The 24,072-nt window shown below is 40.1% G+C and overlaps 1 protein-coding gene across 1 annotated transcript in view; it reads left to right on the forward strand.

The window, feature by feature from the left end:
* LOC139687893 (uncharacterized) overlaps nt 1-24,072 on the forward strand; it is a 772,086-nt gene that overhangs the window by 727,702 nt on the left and 20,312 nt on the right. The window contains exon 5 of the mRNA XM_071585227.1: nt 6,773-7,151. Coding sequence (XP_071441328.1) covers nt 6,773-7,151 — 379 coding nt within the window. The remainder of the gene's footprint in view (nt 1-6,772; nt 7,152-24,072) is intronic.

Below are 24,072 nucleotides of genomic sequence, written 5' to 3' on the forward strand. Positions count from 1 at the left end.
AAAGGAATTAATGTTGCCGCAACATGCGGTTTTGGGATCCATGGGAGAAAACTTTAATTACGTAATTAGATAAAGTTTACAAACAATCTTGCAGTTTTGTTAAAAAAATTGCTCCGAGAAGCGAATAAGCGTGACGAGTACGCTGGATGAATTAATTTGGGATCTTTTAAATTCACGAAGGGATAGGACAACTTAGACTTCCATAAAGGTTGAGGGCACGAGTTTTCTCCAGGATATCAATTTGAGCATGTTTTAAATAAGTCTACAAGTACATATATTTGCATATTGGCTGGCATACCCTAAAATGCATACATGGACTAATATTTCTGCACGTCTGGCCATTACTGTAACACGGCCTGCCATACTTCGTGGTGGCTTGTGGGCTATCGCGTACACACGGAAAAGCTTTCTTGCGGGCAAATAAGAAATAATTTTCAGCAAACGTGATTTAAAATTAAAATACGCCATTCAGGGATTTTTATTTCAAACCGCTCATTATGTTATCATAATTTCAAATATTTATCCAAGTTTTTCCCTAATTTTATGAAACTGTCCTAAGACAGGGGTCAACTATATTCCCATACTCCTTTATACTTTGCATATTTTTTTATCTTCGTTAATACTCATTGCAAATAAGGTGGTCATACCATTAACTTCTTCCTCTTTTCTTTCTGCCCTCAATCAATATACGTGTATCATCATTCGTTGTTGTTATCGTCTGATGACAAAAACCTCTATTTGGAGAATAAATGTAAAATATTTCGATCATATGCTAACGCTAGATTAATGACAAAACAAATAAGTTGAGTATTATTTTATGACTAAACCAAATTTACGGTCAAAGAAAATCATTTACTTTACATTTTATGCTTATATAAAAACAAATATTCCATTTTTAGAGGAAAGAAATCTATGAATCAAATTTACTTCATAATTCATTCAAATATTTTCAATTATGATACCGCAAGACTCATAAAAGGTCATTTAACCGCACCCGTATGTTTAACACTCAATTAAGATTACCATGGGCTAACAAGGTATTCCTCCTGCAATAATAGTATTACTCTAAAAAATATAGAATACATTTATCCGATATTTTGTGATTTATTGTATATCCGGCTCACCAGAGCAATATATAGTAAACATAGTTTCTACAAGGCAACCAGCAGAGTAAAGCCAATATAATAATTCCAAAGAAATGAAAGGCAAGGGAAGAAAATGCAATATATTCCATTATTTGCAATATATTTTGTGATTTATTGTATATCCGGCTCACCAGAGCAATATGTAGTAAAAATAGTTCCTACAAGGCAACCAGCAGAGTAAAGCCAATGTAATAATTCCAAAGAAATGAAAGGCAAGGGAAGAAAATGCAATATATTCCATTAGGTTATTCAAAACCTTTCATTGAGGTCGAAATTTCATTGATATTATTATCGTATATTATATCATCACAAATGGAATGTAGAAGCATTAAATGGTTTAAAAAGGAATGAATGCCAACAGGCGGTAGAGGAAATCATGGAGGATGGTAGAGAGCTAAGGACTATCGAAGAAAAATGGGAAAGTATGAAGAAAGGGTTATCGAAAGCCGCAAAATACACTATTTGAACCGTTAACGCTAAAAGGACTAGGAAACTATGGATCACGGAAGAGATGATTACAAAGATGGATGAGCGGAGAATATGGAAGAATGTAAATATAGAATTAGTCAAAATTAAGTACAAAGAATTAAACAATAAATTGAGGCGGGCAACAAATAGGGCAAAAGAAGCATGGTGGAAGACGCAGTGCGAGGATATGGAAAGTCTGCAGAGGAAGGGTGAAATCGGTGCGCTGTACAGCAAAAGTTAAATCTTTATCAGGAAGTAAGAAAGGGAGATCTATGCTAACAGTTAGAGATAAGGCAGGAAAGGTAATAGTTGACACAGGAAAGATCCAAGAGAGGTGGAAGGAGTATATAGAAGAATTGTATAGTAAAGAACTTAGACCAACAAAGTTAGACATTGAAAAAAGGTAAAGGCTACATCATGTGAGGACTACAGGACGATAAGTTTGTTATCCCACGCGGCCAAAGTTGTTCTCAGGATCATAAACAAAAGGATAGAGTGTAGGGCAAATGATTACTTAGGAGATGATCAGTTTGGGTTTAGAAAGGGGATAGGTACGCGTGATGCCATGAGATTATTAATCGAGAGGAATATAGAACACAACCAGGAGGTATTTGCCTGTTTCGTAGATTTCGAAAAAGCGTTTGATAGAGTTAATTGGGAAAAACTAATGAGTATATTGCAGAAAATAGGAATAGATTGGAGGGAAAGGAGGCTAATCCGCAACCTGTACATGTCTCAGACTGCTCAGGTGCGGGTGGGAAACGGGGAGTCAGGATGGGCAGTGTTAGGAAGGGGTGTAAAGCAGGGTTGCCCATTATCATCGTTGCTGTTCAACCTGTATGCAGAGGAAATGATCAAAGAGGCATGGGAAGAACTCGAGGTAGGTATGAAAGTGGGCGGGGGATTCGTAAAATCAGTTAGGTTTGCTGATGACCAAGCTTTAGTTTGTCAGTCAGCCAAGGGGCTGCAAGCATTGCTGAGTGAATTGGAGGTTCAGTGCGACAGGTACGGGATGAGAATCAATATTAATAAAACAAAGGTTATGCGATTTTCTAGAAAGATAAATGCTAAGCTAAATATTAAAATAGGTCAAATAATAGAGCAGGTAGAACAGTTTACGTATCTCGGAAGTGTTTTGGACCAACACGGTCAAAGTAGTAGGGACGTAAGGAGAAGAATTGCGCTAGGCAAAGAGGCTTTCACAAGGAGGAGGGAGTTGATGACAGGGCCTTGAGTAAGGATGTTAAGAAAAGACTCGTAAAAACTTTGATATGGAGCGTAGCTATGTGCGGCGCGGAAACGTGGCCATTGAAGCAGGATGATAGGCGTAGACTGGAGGTTTTGAAATGTGGGTGTGGAGAAAAATGGAGAATGTGAAATGGATTGAGAAGAAAACAAATGAGGAAGTACTTGGTATGGTGGGCGAAGAGACGGGTTGGTTGGGAGAAATCCTATGGAGGCAAGAAAAGTGGATGAAGGGGGTATTGATCGGCAGCGGGATGTTGAAGACTGTAATTGAGGGGAGAATGTTAGGTAAACGAGGAAAGGGAAGGAGCAGGATAGGGATGTTGGGTGGGATGAAGGGAAGAAGAAAGTACTCAGATATGACGAGGGACTTGATGTTGAGTAAGATACTGGATTTTGAATTTTGTTAGGAATCACAAAATATTTATTTAGTAGCAGGGTCCATCCAAAAACCTACCTTAACCGGTTGATTACCTAATAATATCATCATATGATATATCATTGATTTATTAATTTTTCCCTTACTTTATTTTGCATGAATTATTAATTTTGCGCGGCCAGCCATAGCTGTTGAATTGAAATAGGTTCCCACACGAATGGTGTAATTTGTTGTTGAACTTATATAATAATTTGATTGATGTGTGGTGTATTGTATTATATGTAACAGCTTAATTTTTTTAATAACTCTTTTTTTTCTTGCTGATTGATTGATATAAATGAAATGGGGATTCTCTTGCTTTGTGAAAGAGATTTGTGTTTGGAAGTTTCCTTTGAGTGTACTTTTGTTTTGCTGACTGATTTTATGTATTATCTTTTGCGATTATTTGGGACTTGTGTGCCACCTGACACTGTCTATCAGCAAACGTGTATTTTTAATAATAATAATAACTTAGGAACCAGACCATATCTTCCGATCTTCAACTAGCCTAGTTTTCTCGCCTAGGTTTTAGCTTGGCATTTGATGTGTAACTACAAGGTTACAAATTGCTGTTGACGGGCATCATTTAAATTAAGAAAAATTAAGGAAAATGGGCAACTTTTCACTCGTTCCACCCGTATTCCCCACAAATTAGATGGATTTATTCAGCTTCAGGTGAGCCCCTAAATCTCTCTAGTGGCGCATTATTCTTTGTATTTTTCCTAGCATTTGTTTTATAATGATAAATGCCTCAAAATTTTGTAACGACCTTTAAATACACAAGTAATCGGACAAAAATACTTTACAGATATTCTTCTAAGGCAATGAATAAATATGAAATGCGTCCGTAGGAACGCGTAGGAACGCCGCTGCGGGGGTGAAAAGAGCCCAGGTGCGCTCGGGCAAACCCTATCTTAGGCATCATTCACCGATTGTGGCAGCCAAGTTGGTAGCGTGCCTGGTTGGCACGTCACCAAGGTTACGCGCACAGATGACTGATTCAGATTTTGCAAAGCGGAATTGTGTTCCCTCTATGATTATGGAGCTACGGTTATCCTAAGATTATTTAGCCACGCATTAGTTGGGTGATAGGCCTTAAGATAATTCGGGTTTCAACTTTCAAAAAATTTAAAAAACTTACCAAACTTGAATGCAATATCAAAGAGTCGACGCCACGGAAAGGTTGGCCTCATTTCGCGCTTGACATCCGCGGAAGGTGATCGCTCTGTAGGCGCTGGAGAACGTTACATTAATGGTGCCCAAATTATTAAAGATGTGACAACTTTAAACCCGATTAAACATTAAAGCAGCAACTCACACTTAAAGCAAGTGACAGTTACTATGCCTTTTCGCGTAGCCAGAGAGTATTCTGTAGAATGTATAGTCGTAAAGGAGCTGCAGGCGTAGAGGAGCTATATTTGTAAAACGTGACAATGATAAACTTACCGTAGCGTATCCAAAATATTAGAGCAGCCAGGCTGGAAATCACTCACGGGGCGAAGGTTAAATTACAGATTGAGAATCTCTTGCATAAATTGAGACGAGTTGTCTTTAGCAATGATGTTATATATATTATTCCCCCAATCGTATTATGGTAGGAGAAATCATGTTAGTAGAATAAAAGAGATCAAGTGAAGAAAGAGATTTTCCCCGAACCAGAGGACCAGAATAATGCTGTCCGGTCGAGGTAGGGTCATATTCGGGTCAAAATTAGCCTGGTGTGTATTCATCCCCTGCCACACACAGCAGCGTTGGCTTGCAGGATACTTAAATGAATAAATAAGATAAAAAATAAACAAAAAAAGACAACAGGATCAAAGTTGAGAATGCAAATATTGAATTTACCAATTTTTTTAGTTAATTGGCAAGTGGGGCCATTCTTAATCAAGCGTGGGAAAGAGACACATTGAAGCTTAATATTAACATGGCATTTGTGCTTAGCACTGCGAAAACGTATTTGTTGAGGAACTAGTCTTAGTGTAGAGTGGAGGATTAAATGATTATTTATAGGGAATGAGAAAATTAATATACTGAATAAGCAATGGCATGTCGAAGAAAATGTAGATATGCCATAGGAAGAGCAGAGATTTTAAGATAGATTGAAAGAATGCATTTAGTCAATGATGGTCTCTTTTCATTATCACTTTTCTTTAAAACGGCCTCCGTGACTAGTCCAAGGAGTCAAAGAGTATCATTGCAGGGTTTTTTATTCATGATCGTGAGTGGTGGCCCAAATAGAATCGGTTGGCTGGAATAGGAAGCTACTCTTCCGCTTGGTACCTCGCCTCGTGGCGGGGATGGAAAGCCATTAACTGAGATTGGCGACCCGAACTCAAATTCAAGGACGTACGCTCTTCTACAAAGCGTCCCGGGCAGAACTTCACCTCACTGTCTTTTTACATTAGTGCTACCAGCGACTGACAAGGATCGGAGCGACTACGATTGGAGTTTTTATTTTAAATAATCCTAAATAAAATCAAAATATTTCCACAAAAACCGTCACTTGTTGAAAATTGTAAATAAATATTGCGTAGCTTTAATTTATTTCCACGAATTCTTCAAATCCCACTGCACGATTTTAGTGAAAAGATTTCCACCTTGGGTGTAACAGTAAAATGTTTTTCACCCATCTTTATTTAGAGTTGATAGATATGAATGGACATTTTTGGAGACGGGCTGAAATGTGGATCATGCCCATAAGTTTAGGGAAGGGGTATGAATATTACTTTTTGTTGTTAAACATATTATTAATAATTATAATTTTTAAACGATGGTCGCACTTTAAAGATTGAACCGATTTTAGAGGATGAACAAACCTTATCTCGAATTGGATTAAATATCCAGCAGCGAGAAACTTTAAAAAAAATTAATTAAACATATTAGGAACAGCATCCAACGAACCATGAACAAACATTCAACGATGATCGCTAAGATGATAAGGCATCGCAATATCTATTCAAAGCACCGGACACCAATAATTATGTATCATCATTATTATGCTCAAGAACTTGTACAGTGTTATAAAGTACGCAAAAATTAATAGCTGGCATGATAACAAAAGAGTACATCAGGGAAATTCTAGTGACGCATTAATTTATCCCTGTAATATCTATGCATGAGTTAAATGATTCGAGATTTCTGCGTTGTTTTTATTTTGTGTAAGCAGCAAAAATTTTATCTAGCTAAACTCCAGCTCTCTTTAGATGAACATTGCAAAAGAAAAATCGCAGAAATCGCTTACATTTTATTTTAATTTATTAAAATGAAGTCATCGCTAATCCGCGGGTGATAGTCTTAATATGCGCGTAACTGCGCGTAATAACGGTTAATTTCAATAAGAGCCCGAGCGATTGGCTCTAGGTGTAGTGAGCCAAGTGTCATTTCCCCAAAGAAGACGAAGATGACGGAGACCGATGCCCAGGCGTCCGCTTGCTGTTTGTGCCAATGACTTGGTGGGTGACTCTGAACTATTCCCTCCTCCTCGTCTTGTTTGCAGGTGCGCGGTCGCCACGTGCGTCGCTATCCGCTGCGTCGCGACGAGGGCAACGCGACCACGACGACGCTGGGGCTGGAGGTGGAGGCGGGCAGCGGGACCTTCCGCCGGGGGCGACTCACTCTCCGCTGCCAGGCCACGCTCCTCTCCGCCTACAACGCAAGCGCCGAGCTGGTCATCGAGGAGGAGCGGCCGCGCCTGGCGTCGGTCCTCGGCACCCGGGAGTCGTCGTCCGCACCCGCCGCCGCTGCCTCCCCCGGGGCCGCCGCCGCCTCCCCCGCCGCCGCCGCCTCACCACCCGCCGCATCCTCCTCTTCCTCCCTCCCGCCAACCGCCCTCCCCAAGACCGGACTCTTCATCGCTGCCATGGCCACCGTCTCAGGTAAATCATTCCCTTAAAACTTCTCTTGGCTACAATTGACGTGATGTGCTCGGTAGCAATTATTTTCATAGATGAAGAGGAGTTGACTATTTCTTTGCACATCTTCCACACAATTCATGATACAGGTTCGAATACCTGTATTCAAACTTTTAAAGTATCAGTTGTGTAAATGGTGATGGGTCCATTATTAGTCAGAGCATTACTCGTCAGTTGTTGATCAGATCGTAGTAATTGGTCCATTTGTTGAACGAATTAATCGGTTTGGACCGAGCACTGGTGCGCGGCCATGTTTGCAGTCTCGACACCATTGCCTAACCTTCCCTTCACTCATTACTTTAGGTCCTTAAACTGGGCACCCTTTCCAATGAATTTGATCGGCTAATGTCAACGCACAGTGAGTTTTGTGATTCGATTTGGCACCCAAAAATTCAATCCCTGCACGGACTTTGCCACTTTCGGGAGCAACCACTTTTCGCCAAGAGATGAACGGCTACTGAATCGGAACAATCACTTCCGTCGCTTTTGAAACAATAAACAGATAGCGCTGTATGCGCGTAACTTTGTTCTGACCCGCCAATATTTAAATGTAGAAAAACGGCCCTAGGAATTGTGGTGGGAAATTTACTTGTGGCTCATCTTATATAAATATTAAGGGTGTCATTCCGTATAAAATGTAGTTGCAGTGAAATCACTGTAGATTTCAGAGGTAAGTAAATTATTTGACTTGGGAAGATAGTGATAGAGAAGTCATTTCATACTGAGATCTGAGACGCGCTAGTTTCGGATGTTTCCGACATCTCCCTTTTCTTCAGGATAATTTTCCTGAAATTTTATTTCATATGTGGTAGTAACATACTTTTATTGGCATATTTGAAAATTGCGTTCAAGCAAATATCTTCATTTAACATTTTCAGACTAGGTTATGTTTAATTATTAATTAATGTCTATCTCTATGCCGAACATTCCTTCAAGGAATCTGGTGGAGAAGCTTCAGCTTATCACATACTAGTGCGCGACTAATACACATCACTCCTCTTCCTTCGCCTTATGAGGTTTCTTTCCACTTGTTTTTAAAGACTTACATTATCAGCTCCATGTGAGCAAATAGGGGGGAGGAGGGTAAAAGACAGCAAAGAAGTTTGGACAGAAAGAGAATTTTGATAATGCTATCTTTGGAGGAAAGTTCGGAAACTCTTTTCATTTTAATATTTGCCAAAGTTAGCTTTCTGGCCCTTGATGGACGTTTCCAAATTGCTGAGATTAAAAACCATTCCTTTCCTGCGTCTGAAATCCGTCACTCAAATGTCATATAAATTGTTCGGACGAAAATATATGATTAATATTTTTTAGCATGACGTTAAAAATTCATGTTAATCTATTCATCTGAATAGTCACAGTTTCATGCCACTTGCCATGTACATAAAGCTGAATGTGGAGTATTAAATTGATAGATTTTAGGTGATTTGAAAGACAGTATTGAAAACCCAATAAGCTTGAAAATGAATCTGGAACAAGAGAAAACAATATCCCACCAAAGTCGCGATTTGAGTTCTTAACGATAAAACAGGGCACTGTCCACTGATTTTTAAATGTGCCATCTTTCTCACCTTTGAATTTGTGTGATTTTAACGTCGCTATGGAATTTAAGATACAACGGTGATTTTATCAGTAACAACTTGAGTAATAATAATAGTAGAAGTGAAACAGCGGGAAAATATTTTCATATATAGAAACCAGCTGTGCTTTGCAAGTACTTTTGTAGCATAGTGATTGTATAAATTCATCAAACAGCGGTGTGAAATCCACTCGACGAAATAATTAAAATATTATTTTTAGTGTACCGGGAATTTATAAATGGACACACACTCTGAGTATCGAAACATTTCTTAACTTATTCTAGCAAAACAGATTATTGCAGCCTACACTGCTTAAACTTTTTCTTTCGCAAATTTTCAAGCATGCATTAAAAACTGCAGTTTCTCGCATGCTTTAATTCCTAAATACTTGCGAATCACGCCGCCCAAAGTCTCCGTAACCGATTTCCCCAGCCAAGCACACAATTTCATGACGTACCACTGTTCAATCGTTCGCTGCATTTGGCGGTTGCCCCGAGTCACTCGACTGATGCCCGCTAAAAACACGATCTAGCCAGGACGAACGGTCGCAGGCGATTGGAGCTTGGCGCGTGCTGAAGGTCACACCCACCACCGAGCCTGCGCGGCCTGAGCAAGCTGCGACGTACAGTCACGTCAGGAAAAGGTTATTCCGCGTACTATTTGTACAAACCTTGTAATATTTCATTCGTCACAACATTTAAGCATAGCATATTTGAAAAAGTGTTCCTGCCTATCGGTGCAGTCAAGATAATTCTTAAATCAATCCCATCTCCAAATGATCCCATATTCTGTCAGCATTTATTTAGTGAGGCATAATAATTATAGCATAATATTATCTATTAATTATTCATCACATCAACTGTAACTCCTTTATACTTAAACTAATATTTTTTTTGTATTCTCCAGGTATTCTGCTCGTGGTACCCCGAGACATTTACACTTGCGCTACTGTGGGAGTAATTTTCCACGTTGTTGTTTTGCATGTGGTATTGTTCCTTTTTACGGTTGGTGGCCTAACACCCCCCGCCACACGCCCTGGCGGCGGCTTGCGGGGTATTATGTAGATGTAGATGTACACTAGGAGAGTTGCAATTAAGTAAAGTAACTATATAGCACTGACCAATCTGGTATATTGTTTGATATGTTTAATATGGCTAATTCTGTTGGTTTCCAGGGGAGAGCGTATTTGTTATTAAAAGTTTTTAGACCGAAACTACGAAGCTCTAAAAAACTCACTAATCGCAATTTGTACTGTGGGATGTTGCCAACGCAACCCTGACTTCGTGGTTGCAAATGGCACATCCTCTTCGTCTCGAGAAAATAGTTAAATCCAATTCTTGGCCGTGAAAACTCCAGTGAGAGATCGTTACAAAACAAGCTCAGTCATCTCTGCGAAGCATGCAATCATTTCCCACGCACTGACTCCCAGTCCCACGCTTCATCCGAAATGGGAGCTGAAATTAGGAGCGGCGGAATAGGTTTTAACGTATGCCCTCGGGGAGCCGAGAGGAGCTCTTGTAATTTCTCCTCAACCAATCCTCCCGGTTGCCGTTAAGCATTCAAATGCAAAAGGGAAACGAACCAGAAGATTCAAAGATAACAGCTTGAGGAGCTCACAGAAGAAAGGACTATTATCGGTACATCCGTGCGTAAGCGGAGAGGCAGGGAGACAAAACCCGAGGAAGACGTGTGCGGCTGCGGCGTAGCGGGAAGGCCGCGGGCCGAAGAAGGAGGGACCGACATTTCTAGCGAATACATAAACAACCTCCCTTCACGGCCGAATAATTCCAACGCCTGCCAGCTATTTTATTTCTAACGGAACTAGAACAGATTTTTGCCACATGGAAGGCCAGAGTTAGTCCATTCCGCTGGAACACTTTCTCTGTTTTCTAGCAAAGGAATTATTTGAAAAGCATGTGATACTAGTTTAATTTCTCTATTATACTAACACAGATTATGACTTAACCCTTAACCTGGTACTTGAAATGTAGTGATAGCTTTGCTGGTCAAAGTAATGGTAAATTAAAAATTTAGGAAGCTAGTTTCATAAAGGATTCTATTGGGATTAAATGTTTTATAAGATTTTACACTTACTTGTGTAGATTATCTCAAATTATGTATGTTTGTGTTGTCTATGAATGTGTATATACATAAATACATTCGTATTTATGTATATGCACATTCATAGACAACACAACATATATTCATTCATATATATATGTAAATATATATATATATATATATATATATACACAAATATATATTATTATTATTAGGTAACCTACCGGTTAAGGTAGGTTTTAGGATAAACATAATTACAAATTAACTAATTTGTGACCCTCAGCAAAACACAACACCCCCCTCAGGTCCCTCTTCAGCTCTGAGTACTTTCTTCCTCCCTTCATCCCGTCCAACATCCCTTTCCTCGTTTGCCTAACATTCTCCCCTCTATTACAGTCTTCAACATCCCGCTGCCATTCAATACCCCCTTCATCCACTTTTCCTGCCTCCATAGGATTGCTCCCAACAAACCCCTCTCTTCGCCCACCATACCAAGTACTTCCTCATTTGTTTTTTTCTTTGTCCATTTCACGTTCTCCATTCTTCTCCACACCCACATATCAAAACCTCCAGTCTACGTCTATCCTCCTGCTTCAATGACCACGTTTCCGCGCCGTACATAACTGCGCTCCATATCAAAGTTTTTACGAGTCTTTTCTTAATATCCTTACTCAAAGTCCCTCTCATCAACTCCCTCCTCCTTATGAAAGCCTGTTTGCCTAGCGTAATTCTTCTCCTTACGTCTAACTAATTTCTCGTATTTTATGCACCGTCTCTTCTCGTTTTTTATATTGCCACATGCATAATAGGGTGCCTGGAGGTTTTCATATGCTTATTTTTCTTATACGGTAGATATTCACTTCAGTTAAATGTTCCATAAGAGCTCATAATTTTACCATGCAGGATTTTAGAAATCTGTGTAGAATAAAGTGTAATACGCAAATGAGGCAACATAATTAATCAGCGTGTGTATTAATGTATTTCAGAGAGCATAAGTGAAAATCCAGGCCTATTTTAATGGATTTTATGAAGTGCCGTTATTAAAACGAATCCACTGATTTTGTACGCGCCAGGCTTACCTACCGTGACTGTTATCAGACCATTAGCTGAATATAGCGTCGTATGATGCAAAACAGTTGATGTTCAAGGGAGGCTCGATGGAGACTTCATTTACCAACCCTAACTGACATACACGCAGAAGTTTCATATTTTCCCTGCTTATTTGCGAGTGAGAGACAATTTTCGGGACTGGCTAATTAAACTAATGAGACACGGGACGCCTTTCATTTTAACCTCCATGCTATTTTCCCAAGACCGCAGTACATGCTCAAGGTTGGAAGCGTTCTCCAGCCCGTCAGACTTCCCGCCGCCGCCTCCCCCTCCCCTTCCGCCACTTCACGCGCTTACATACCTGCAGCCTCTTTCGACCCCATCCTCCCCGATTGCGCAGCCCCCAAGTCGCAATACGGGATAAGCCTCCGTGTGAATAAAACATTTCGTGGTGCTCGATTGGATATTAGCGAGCGCAAACTATTTCATCATGATGGGAGTGCCTGCCATTTGATTTCGATGTTAAACTAATAATTACAGAAGAATATATTTAGCTTCAATTGAACTCCATCCGGAGCAATGCGATGGATATGGACTGGTCTTCATTCACATTCGGCGTGCTGTATAAATTGTGGTGGAGATTGGAAGGCGAACGGTAAAACTGGTTCGCTGGACAATTAGTTTGAAACGCTTACGGAAAGTGAGAATGTAAAATCTGAATTTACAGTTAGAGATTATTTGGGGAAAATATTAGCTTAAACAGGAAAGCTAAAAGGGATATGGAAGTAATATATATGTGAAACTGTGTGGTGAAGAACTAGCGCCAATAATTTTAGACTTATAAAGAGAACATGACGCGGATGAAAATAGCTTAGGTCCAGGCTTACTCGATGGTGGAATGGAAAGAGGATGAAAGGAAATTCAAATCAAATAAAGCCAAAGAGAGTTGACAATATTCATCCGGAAGTACTAAACGGTATAGTAAAACGTGAGAGGAAGAGTGTTTTTGGAGTAATTCGTAGCATTTATGAGAGAGGAATCTGACTCAAGTTCTTTGTCAGTAAAGCACTAATTCCTAACCAAAATAAGATAAAGACTCTATCATGTGCGGAATATTGAACAAATAGCTTGATTTCCCACGCAGTCACAGTTGTTCTCAGGATCATTAACAAAAGGATGGAGAGAATGGCAAATGACTACTTAGAGGATGATCAGTTTAGGTTTAGGAAGGGGAGAGGTACACGTGATGCCGTTTAAGTAATGATATTATTAATCGAGAGGAATATAGAACACAATCAGGACGTATTTCCTGCTTCGTAGATTAATGAAAAGCGATTAACAGTATGAATTGGGAACAAATAATAAATATATTGAAGAAAATAGTCGTACAATAGATTGGAGAGAGTCTACTCCGCACCCTACACCTGTGACAGGCAGGGCAGTATTCGGAATAGGTTGCGTTGTCCAATATGAGCGATACTGTTTAATGCCTGTGTAGAGGAAATGCTTACAGAGCCATGGGAAGATTTGGAAATAGGAGTGAAAGTGGGCAGGGAATTCGTATAATCAATTGGGTTTGCCAATGACTAAGCTATAGTTTGTCAGTCAGCCAAGGGGTTGCAAGTATTGCTGATTGAATTGGAAATTCAGTGCGAAAGGTTTGGGATGAGAATCAATATTAATAAAACAAAGGTATGCGATTTTCCAGAAAGAAAAAGGCTAAGCTTAACATTAAAATAGGAGGGCAAAAACTAGAGCAGGTAGAACAGTTTACGTATCTAGGAAGTGTTTTCGACCGTGTTGGTCGAAAACACTACCGAGAGACGTAAACTGTTCTACCTGGTCTAGTTTTTGCCCTCCTATTTTAATGTTTAGCTTAGCCTAGGTCAAAGTAGTAGAGACGTAAGGAGAAGAATTGCGGTAGGCAAAGAGGCTTTCACAAGGAGGAGGGAGTTGATGAGAAGGACTTTGAGTAATGATATTAAGAAAAGACTGGCGAAAACTTTGATATGGAGCGTAGCTATGTACGGCGCGGAAACGTGGTCATTGAAGCAGCAGGTAGACTGGAGGCTTTTGATATGTGGGTGTGGAGAAGAGTGGAGAATGTGAAATGGACAAAGAAAAAAACAAATGAGGAAGTACTTGTTATGGTGGGCGAAGTGAGGGGTTTGTTGGGAGATATCCTATGGAGGCAGGAAAAGTGGATTAAGGGTGTATTGATCGGCAGTGGGATGTTAAAGACTGTAATAGAGGGGAGGATGTTAGGCAAAAGAGGAAAGGGAAGGAACAGAATAGAGATGTTGGACGGGATTAAGGGAGGAAGAAAGTACTCAGAGATGAAGAGGGACCTGATGTAGTGTGGGATGTTGTATTTTGCTGTGGGTCACAAATTGTTGAATTAGTAATTTTGTCCATCCAAAAACCTACCTTTACCAGCAGGTTACTTTAAAAAAATATGTATACATTTATTTATTAAAGTATACACGCTTACACATGCAAAAGCAAATTTCAGGAGATCTCTCTCGCTCGTGGACAAGCAATGCTACTTGTCCACGAGATTTTCTTACATGAATGTGCATCTTGTATTTGGCCGCCAACCGTTTGAATTGATCTATTCCACTGTCAAATGATAGTTAACACTATCTGAGGCCTATTTATTTTAGTTGGTTATTTTATAAAATCGCGTCCATAAAATGCAGGGGGTCATACACCTTTTGCTAGCTGCAATGAAAATTTTGTGAAATTACAAACGCGGTTTTTCCTGCGTGAGAATTATTCTCTCGTTCGTAATTAATTCAATTGAAAGGTCATCTCTGCTATTTTTAGGAGATATTTAATATATGTCTTCCTTGGAAAGCACATAAGAAATTCTCCCTGCCTATCTAACTATTTGGAAGGTTTTATTAAAGAAACTTTGTAAATCATGTTCACATACATTTATTAAAGTAAGTATTTTTTAAAAAAATATCAATAATCAAAGAAATTATGCACCCTATTACAATTTTATATCCGAGAAAAATATATTAATTTTGCACGTGCTTTGCAATTATACAGTTTATCTTATTATATTCTGTCCAGAAAAACCTCCAAAGTCAATGAATTTGGAAATCCACTGCATGCTAGGTATAATTAAAGATTAAACAGTGAAATTACACGGATTTAAAAATAGCTAAGAAGAAATTTAATGTAAAATTCAAAAATTTCATTTTACAGCTAGCTGTTTTTGCAAGTTGAATGGAAAGCATGGAGGGATTGAGTGGCCAAACTTGACATTTTTTAATCATATGTAGTTTGAAAAACAAACATTTACCTCCTCCGAAGTATTTAAATTTCAGGTTATCTTGAAAAATTATCCATACCTACTGTTTATACTAGCGTCACTAATCTCTCACTCTCTCGTTTTTCATAACTTATCTGAAATAAATACTGCTTTTCTCCAATCTCCGTTGCACAAATTCGTTTGGGTCTGGGCTCTGTCTCTGAATGGTTCCGCGTGCGCCTTTGGCTGGCGACATAAATCGAAGCCATTTCCTTGAGGCGAAGCCATCGTAAATAAGGCGGCGTTAATGCTAACCAAGGGTTCTTCATGCTTGAGCCTTGGCATCAGTTAATTGTTGCCGTAAAGGCAAAATTCGCTAAGTGAATTATTGCCTGGCTAGGTTAGGCTATAAAAGCTGCTTATTCTCAACCAAGAAGCGTTAGCTGTCGGTCATCTTTAACCTTCAGCACCTGAAATGCATCACTTAATGCTACCCGCAGCATTTCTCGTCTTAATTCAACTCATAAGTGTCTTTTTTATTTACAAATTAGAGCGATGATGTACTCCCACCTAACTACGTACGTTTCGACGTATCTTATGAAACAATTCCATTTTCCAGCCCGTATAATTACTGTTATATTAAGTACATATCTAAAAAATATTGATAATCATGCATTTCTTCTATTGATGATAAATATCATACATTTAAATAAATGCAAAATTCATAAACGCAATTTATAAACATATTTTAGAGCCTTTATTTTTATCGATCTTGCGTATTACATTCAACAATAAGCAATTCTTATATATCGCTGATTCAAGTGTTTTTGATATTATCTATGTTTTTAAAAGCGAAAACATAAATAGTACTTTAAAAAATTAATAAGTCATCTATTTTAAAACTTTTTAATCTTCGAGTCAAAAGCATTATGTTTAATAGATGAAATTCAGATATTTTATGTGCATAAAGATTTACATCATTTCTCTTTACCGACTAAAATGTTCCAGGAAGATATGGGATGAGAAATATCCCACAGCCTTAGTGAAACAGGCGGTGCCCTGAGGTATCACCGTGCTTCAAACATTGTCCCTGAGCTTTGCAGCGCATGTCATTAACAGTTAGATGGCCACGTACTCCTTCATTTTTGTATGATCAGTCACATTTCTTTTTTTGCGAATTTATCAGAATTATTTAATGTTAAATATGTTTTCAATCTTAACGATTAATTGTTTTTGTATCTGAGCTGATTGAGATGCGCTAAATGCCGTCCACAGTTTCAGAGTGTGTGCAGAGATGTTCCTTTGGTGTATGGATACCAATGCGACATTTAAATTTACACCCAAAGCCCCCATTGAAGGCTTTAAGAACCTTGGTTTACTTGAATGAAAACTTAACATCCATTTTAAGTATATTTTTCATGGCGAATCAGTATTAAAAAGCGTAAGAATTACGTTGGCCTTTGCCCCTGGGCTCCACGCGGGCGCAACACGCCCCTGTTCCCGATTCCTGCCGAAGATTTCTTCCGCCACGCTCCCTTCATCTTTCACTGTTTCCTAATCTCGGTGCCCTTGTCTTTCCTGGGGGGACGGGCGGTGGAGGGAGTACTAAAGCAGGAAGATGGGGGGAGGGAAATATACAGCCCGGCGGCCCTCATCCCTCGCGCGAGGGACGGGGCCGCCCCCCCCCCTGCCATCTTCTCCTAAGTCGCCCCCGGTGGCAAAGATCCTCCTCCGTTGATACCGCAAAATGTCGGAACCCACGTCTCGAACCCTCCCTTTCGCCCTCGGCCCCCTCCTCCCTCCCGCCCCTGGGCCTCCTCTTTTACGCGTGTGGTTCCGACCAAATGACAAGTGCATGACGGGGATCAAACCCACGATTCTACCGCTTCCCACGTCCCCACATTCGCCTGCCCACCCGCCACCCTAATAAACGGCTTTCCCCACATCCCTCCCTCTCTCTTCCTCCCGCTACTACCCTCCCCCGTCCTCCCCTATGTCGCGAAAACATTTACCATCCCGTGGGAAACGAGAAACGTGCTTTCAATCTTAATTTATTTTGTTGTAGACTGCAAAGGAAAAAATCAATGGTATCGAACGAACTTTTGGAAACCTTGACTTGTGCAACATGAGGGCAGAATGCGCGAGTTACATTGTATTCCAGAGGATTAAGCCATAAGCAATGGCAAATAGAATGATAATTAGTGTGTTGTAGTACCTGAGCTCAAAAATATAAGACTCCGTTGTTTCTATTTCTTTGAATTTCGCAAATGCGAATTTCTAAGAGAACGAGATTGATCCAGTGGTTTAGAGTTTTTAATGTACACAATTTCAATGCCAAAAATATCTCTTTATTTTGCACACGGTTCATTTTGTAATAGCAGTCGTGAAAATTATCTTTCTACCCTTTTTAATTTTCATTTTGCAATTGAATCTGTTAAAACGAGCCTCCGGTTAGGCTTGTAGTTAGAGGAAGGTAATGTTGCCATGCGGGAATAGCATTTTGAGTTAATAGTTCTATTATGTATGAAAACATAAAAATTGAAACTTTCTACTACGGTCCATTGTCTTAGGAAGTTCCGAAGAATTTTTCAATCCTCGGACATGAAATTAGGAAAGCGAAAATATCGGAAAACTATCCTACTAAGCAATTTATTTTCACGAGTATCAACCGAAATGTCTTCAGAACCCGGAGCATGACGTATTCCCATCATGGGCACTATTGGCTTGTGCTCCTATTTAGAGGGGAATTAGAACAAAGACCTTGTTAGTATCAGCTGGGAGTTATGGAACAGGGTTTTCGAACACATATCTGTGGAAACACTACCTAAGAAGGGGATTAATGGTTTAAAATGATAGTGTTTCCCCCTTTTTTGTTTTGCCATAGGAGAACTATGCTTAAGAGAAATTTTAGACAGAGTTTTATATTTTCTTCTAATGAATGTTTGCTCCGCCGAATTAATGAAGATATCAATTTCATCAGTGCTACAATTACTGAATGTTTGACTTATTTACTCATCCCGACAATTGTTATACCCTAAGAGATTTTAGTCCAGGCCAGTATTGTTAGAAGGTACGTTCTTGATATTTTCAATTTTGACACTAATATTATTAAATCTAATTTTGGCATGAAACTAGAATAGGCACAAGGGGTCGCAGCAGTTGAGATCCGTACTGTGGATCGATCTGAATTTTCTGGAGTTATATTATAATCACCCATTGGAATCTTTTTACATTTTTATCTTCTCCTCATTTTTCTTTTACCCCGGAATTAAAATAGATTCTTTGAATATTTAACGGAATCGTAACATTTGGTATCAAACGTACGTAACTAATTGCATCGCGACGTTTCACAAGAGTCGTGAATTTCAAGGAAATCAGTTTCTGGATCACAGGAATATAAAATATAAAACAATTAGGGCGTCGATCCGCAGGCGGAACGGAGCCATCCCCCCAAGTCCCCCAGTCCCCTGCATTACCACCTCCCATCGAGCGAAACGATGGAGGGCCTGTGGGTTTCAAGCATCTGCACTTTTGTTTGTGGAGGGACTCGTCGTCTCGGATGAGATGGGAAAGATCATTATGTCTTAAGTCGAGACCCTCAGGCGGTCGTCTCAGCCTTCAACCGAAAACGCCCCCACCCCCCCCCACCTCCTTCGGCTGCGAGCCCCCGCAAACAGCCTCCCTCCGCCCCGCCCTCCTCCGTCTCCCGTGCAATCTCCATCCGTTCTGTGTGGCGGTGAATTAAGTTTCTCCATCGAGTAATTTTCCAATTCGGAAGAAATGTAATGAAACCCTCCTTGTTTGGTTAGGACGTGTAACCTCTCCGGCGGCATTGCGAATGCACCGAAACAATGGCGTCCCCTGGGGAAACATCTCGGTGGCTATTTCTCCCGAATACTAAACGTGGTATATGAAATATGAGGTAACTCCGGATGCATGAACACTCGTGGGATAATGCCAATCAAGGAAGCGTACCTGCTGGAGTAGAATCTCAAATCGGGACTCATTGCATGCCTGAGTGCGCTGAGTTCGAATTGTCAAGTGATACAAGACATTTTCGTAATAATTCTGTGGTGTTGGTTTATTTAAAACTTGCGATTTAATTCAAGGGTTGGTTTCAAAACTGAAGTGGAAAGTAAACCCATTCTAAGATCTTAAGCACAAAATGTCAACAGTGTCTGAGCAGAGAATTCAACTTCGTTCTCTGTGCCGTTTGTGTTATTCATAAACTCAGAGTGGACATGAAAGACACGCAATTGGCGAAAATGAGTGACCGACACTTGACTGCTGCATTGATTAGGATTGGTATTCAAATGCTGCACCGTCTGTTCCAACTGAATTCTTGTAAATTCTATACTTTAGATTATCCGTAAAAATGAAACGGTAGAATTCAGATTCAGCTCATATCAGATGAAAATTAGACGAAAGTAATAAAATTTGTGGTGTCTACTCAAGGTGTTGGTGATGACTAACCCCTGTCTCCTGCAGAACTCAACTGCTTTCTCCCCGCGGTAATTCCTCGTACCCAAACCGTAGTCCCCCACCTCATCACTATCTCTTCCTTCGCCTACCGTCTCATTCCAATCCCCCATCACTATCAAATGTTTCCCTGCAGGAACACACGCGATTATGTCCTCCAACTGATCATATATCCTACCGACCTCTTCTTCCTTATGGTTGCTCGGTGGCATGTATACCTGAAGAATGACCAAGTTCGTCGGTTCTGCTTTTATCTCTATTCGTTACCTGCTCTATGTTGACTACGCTTCTTCCTACCTCTTTATTTAATACTATGGCAACCCCTCGTTGGCTCTCGTCCCCGCCGCTGTATATTATTCTATAATTATCACTCCAGGAATCCCCGCTATCTTTCCATCTCACCTCGCATAGACCTAAAATATCTATATTTCCCCTTTCTATCTCTCGCTTAACATTCTCTCTTCGCATCTCACCTCTTAACATCTCACCTCGCATATCTTCGAAATAGAACGCTCTGCGGCGACGCACAAATATATAAAAACACGGACGTAGATTTGTAGAATATAGAGACACAAAGAAAGGACACTCACAAAATGTTATTTGACGTTTCGACAGCTCGGCTGTCGTCTTCAGAATGGCGTTCTCGAGGAAGAGCGGAGAGGATGTGCGGGGGGTTTAAATGATTGGGCCACCCAGATATGCGCCATCTCGCAGGTTCTCACCTCTGTTATACTAGCAGATTAGCAGGAAGGTTTTCAGTCTGTTTGATCCGGAGAAAGAGGTGCTGCAAAGGTTGGGTCCTGCGTCAGATATGGGTTTGTTATTGTGTGGTGTGTGTGGTCGGGTGGAGCGGTGGATTTTATTTTGTAGTAACTTTTCTGGGTAACCGCGTTTGAGGAGTGCAAGATGTAGATTGTCACGATATTTTTTGAGAGTGGCTGTGGTGTTGCAAATTCGATGTCCGCAGATAGAGAGAGAGTTAAGAATCGAGCGTTTCGTGTGTTGAGGATGACAGCTTGTGTGGTGTAGGTATATCTGATGGTTAGTAGCTTTGATGTGTACTGAAGTGGTGAATTTGTTGTTTTGAAGTGAGATGTCTGTGTCAAGAAAGGTGATGGTGGAGTCTGAAATGGAAGAGGTGAATTTAACAGTGAAAGATGAATTTAAGGCGGATAAGAAATTGTTGAGAGAATCAGAGCCATGTGTCCAGAGAATAAAACTATCGTCTATGTAGCGGACCCAGAAAAGAGGTTGAAAGGGTTGCTGTGACAGGAAAGTCTCTTCGAGATGGCCCATGAAGAGATTGGCGTATGATGGTGCCATCCTCGTTCCCATCGCTGTGCCTTTTGTCTGTAGGTAAAAACAATTTGGAAAGAGAATACATTTTTAGTCAAGACGAAAGTGGCAAGATTGAGGAGAAATTCCGTTGAGGGGCGCTGGGGTAGGGGGCGTAGAGAAAGATAATGCCGGAGGGAGGATAAACCTTCTGCATGGGGAATAGAAGTATAAAGTGAGGTAACGTCGATGGTGGCCATAAGTAGGTTGGGTGTGGAGGGAATTTAGACGGTTGAGGAAGTAGTATGTGTCTTTCGTGAAGGAGGGAAAGGAGAGTACAAGTGGTTGTAGGTGGTGGTCAAGGAATGCAGAGATTCTTTCGGTGGAAGAATTGTAACTGGAAACTATAGGACGACAGGTGTTGTTGGCTTTGTGTATTTTTGGCAGGAGATAAAACAGGCGTGTTCTGGGGTTTGGGGGTAAAAGAAGGGATATGTCTTGGGAGGTGTGGCCTTCTTCTGGTCCGGAGTGGAGGAGAAAAGACCGAATTTTGGTTTGGAAAGTTTGTGTTGGGTTTTTGGTTAGAGTGTTATAGGTGGATGTATCGTTCAGGTGAGCGAGGGCTTTGGAAATAAAATCAATGGTGTTTAGAATTAATTTGAGGAGCCTTTATCGGCGGAGGTAACAACGATGTTGGGATTGGACTGTAGGGTTTTTAGGGCATGACTTTCGTTCATGGAGGGGTTATTTTTCGGTCTGAGATGTTTTCTGAAGGATTGATTAGAAACTTTTTCGATAAGGAAACGTATAAAAATTTTGACAGGATTGTTACTACTGTACACTATTATTCACGTCCGTGAGACTTTCAAAAAGTGTTATATATATATATATATATATATATATATATATATATATATATATATATATATAACACTTTTTGAAAGTCTCACGGACGTGAATAATAATGTATAACACCTAGCACTAGTGGACACAGACAAAAACACACAGAAACACACAAAAAGGAGGTCTCCTTTTCGTGTGTTTCTGTGTGTTTTTGTCAGTGGACACTACTGCTAATTGTTATACTTTATATATATATATATATATATATATATATATATATATATATATATATATATATATATATATACATATTTTATTTCAAACTTTTTAAAATTATTATTTTATGTATTTTTTCTTGTTTCATTGTTTGTTGTTATTATATATATATATAAAGTATATATATATATATATTTTTTAGTTATATAAATATATATAACCAACCAGGATGTATTTGCCTGTTTCGTAGATTTCGAAAAATCGTTTGATAGAGTGAATTGGGAAAAACTAATGAGTATATTGCAGAAAATAGGAATAGATTGGAGGGAAAAGAGGCTAATCCGCAACCTGTACATGTCTCAGACTGCTCAGGTGCGGGTGGGAAACGGGGAGGCAGGATGGGCAGTGTTAGGAATAGGTGTAAGGCAGGGTTGCCCATTCTCATCCGCTGCTGTTCAACCTGTATGCAGAGGAAATGATTAAAGAATCATGGGAAGAACTGGAGGTAGGGATGAAAGTGGGCGGGGAATTCATAAAATCAGTTAGGTTTGCTGATGACCAAACTTTAGTTTGTCAGTCAGCCAAGGGGTTGAAAGCATTGCTGAGTGAATTGTAAATTCAGTGCGACCGGTATAGGATGAGAATCAATATTAATAAAACAAAGGTTATGCGATTTTCTAGAAAGAAAAAGGCTAAGCTTAACATTAAAGTAGTAGGGCAAAAACTAGAGCAGGTAGAACAGTTTACTTATATAGATAGTGTTTTGGACTAACACGGTCGAAGTAGTAGGGACGTAAGGAGAAGAATTGCGCTAGGCAAAGAGGCTTACACAAGGAGGAGGGAATTGATGACCGGGACGTTGAGTAAGAGAAGACTCGTAAAAACTTTGATATGGAGCGTAGCTATGTACGGCGCGGAAACGTGGTCACTGAAACAGGAGGATAGACGTAGACTGGAGGCTTTTGAAATGTGTGTGTGGAGAAGAATGGAGAAGGTGAAATGGGCAGAGAAGAAAACAAATGAGGAAGTACTTGGTATGGTGGGCGAGAGAGGGGTTTGTTAGGAGCAATCTTATGGAGGCAGGAAAAGTGGATGAAGGGCGTATTGACCGGCAGTGGGATGTTGAAGACTGTAATAGAGGGGAGAATGTTAGGCAAACGGGGAAAGGGAAGGAACAGCATAGGGATGTTAGACGGGATGAAGGGAGGAAGAAAGTACTCGGAGATGAAGAGGGACCTGATTTGAAGTAAGATTTTGTGTTTTGCTAGGGGTTACAAATTATGTCCATCCAAAAACCTACCTTAACCTTAAGATTACCTAATAATAATAATATACACATATAGTGAAGTGTAATGATTGTGATTTTATATGCATGGCTGGTGGCCTAACACCCCCTGCCGCACGCCCCTGTGGAGGTTAGTGTAGATGTAGATAGAATATGGAGTTGGCAGAATTAAATTCACATTTCCGTATCTCCCAGTTTAACGCCTAGGTGTCGCAGTTGCATCGGCACTTTTGTCTTTTAGGAAGTTGATCAGGACTAACCGATGCCTAATTTTAATTATGCATCAGTAGTGCCCGCTTAACCAGTCTTCTAATATCATAGCTTTTCCCATTCTACGCTTTAATTCACACCGCATTACCTCCACCTTGCCATGCCAACATCCTGGCAAAGTGACCAAAATGGAAGCCTTTTTCGTCATCATCTCGCTTCTGCCACGTGATCATGCTTCCACTTGTGAACCATGGTAAATTTGAGACGACCCGTCGGTGTTAAATCGCATTTCCACTTCGAGTACAGACCGTCAATTGACCTATTACTATGCGCAATATGTTAATGATGCTGTGGTTAATAGCAGGCTCCGTCTTTTTGCTGACGATGCGGTGATTTATGGGGACATTCGAAGTCGCGAAGACAGAGTCACGTTAGCTAACGACCTAAATTCAAGTCAGACTTGGTGCGATACATGGCAATTGGAATTAAATTTGAAAAAATGAGTGGTAATACATTTTTGGGAAAAGAGTAACACCCCCCCATTTAGTTACAAAGTGAAGCAAACAGAAATCGCGAGGGTAGATTCCTTTAAATACTTGGGTGTAACAATTACTCACGATCTGTCCT

This window comes from Hetaerina americana, unplaced genomic scaffold (genome assembly GCF_022747635.1).
Source record: "Hetaerina americana unplaced genomic scaffold, ioHetAmer1.1.p SCAF_2, whole genome shotgun sequence".
In the NCBI taxonomy this organism is placed as follows: Eukaryota; Metazoa; Arthropoda; class Insecta; order Odonata; family Calopterygidae; genus Hetaerina; species Hetaerina americana.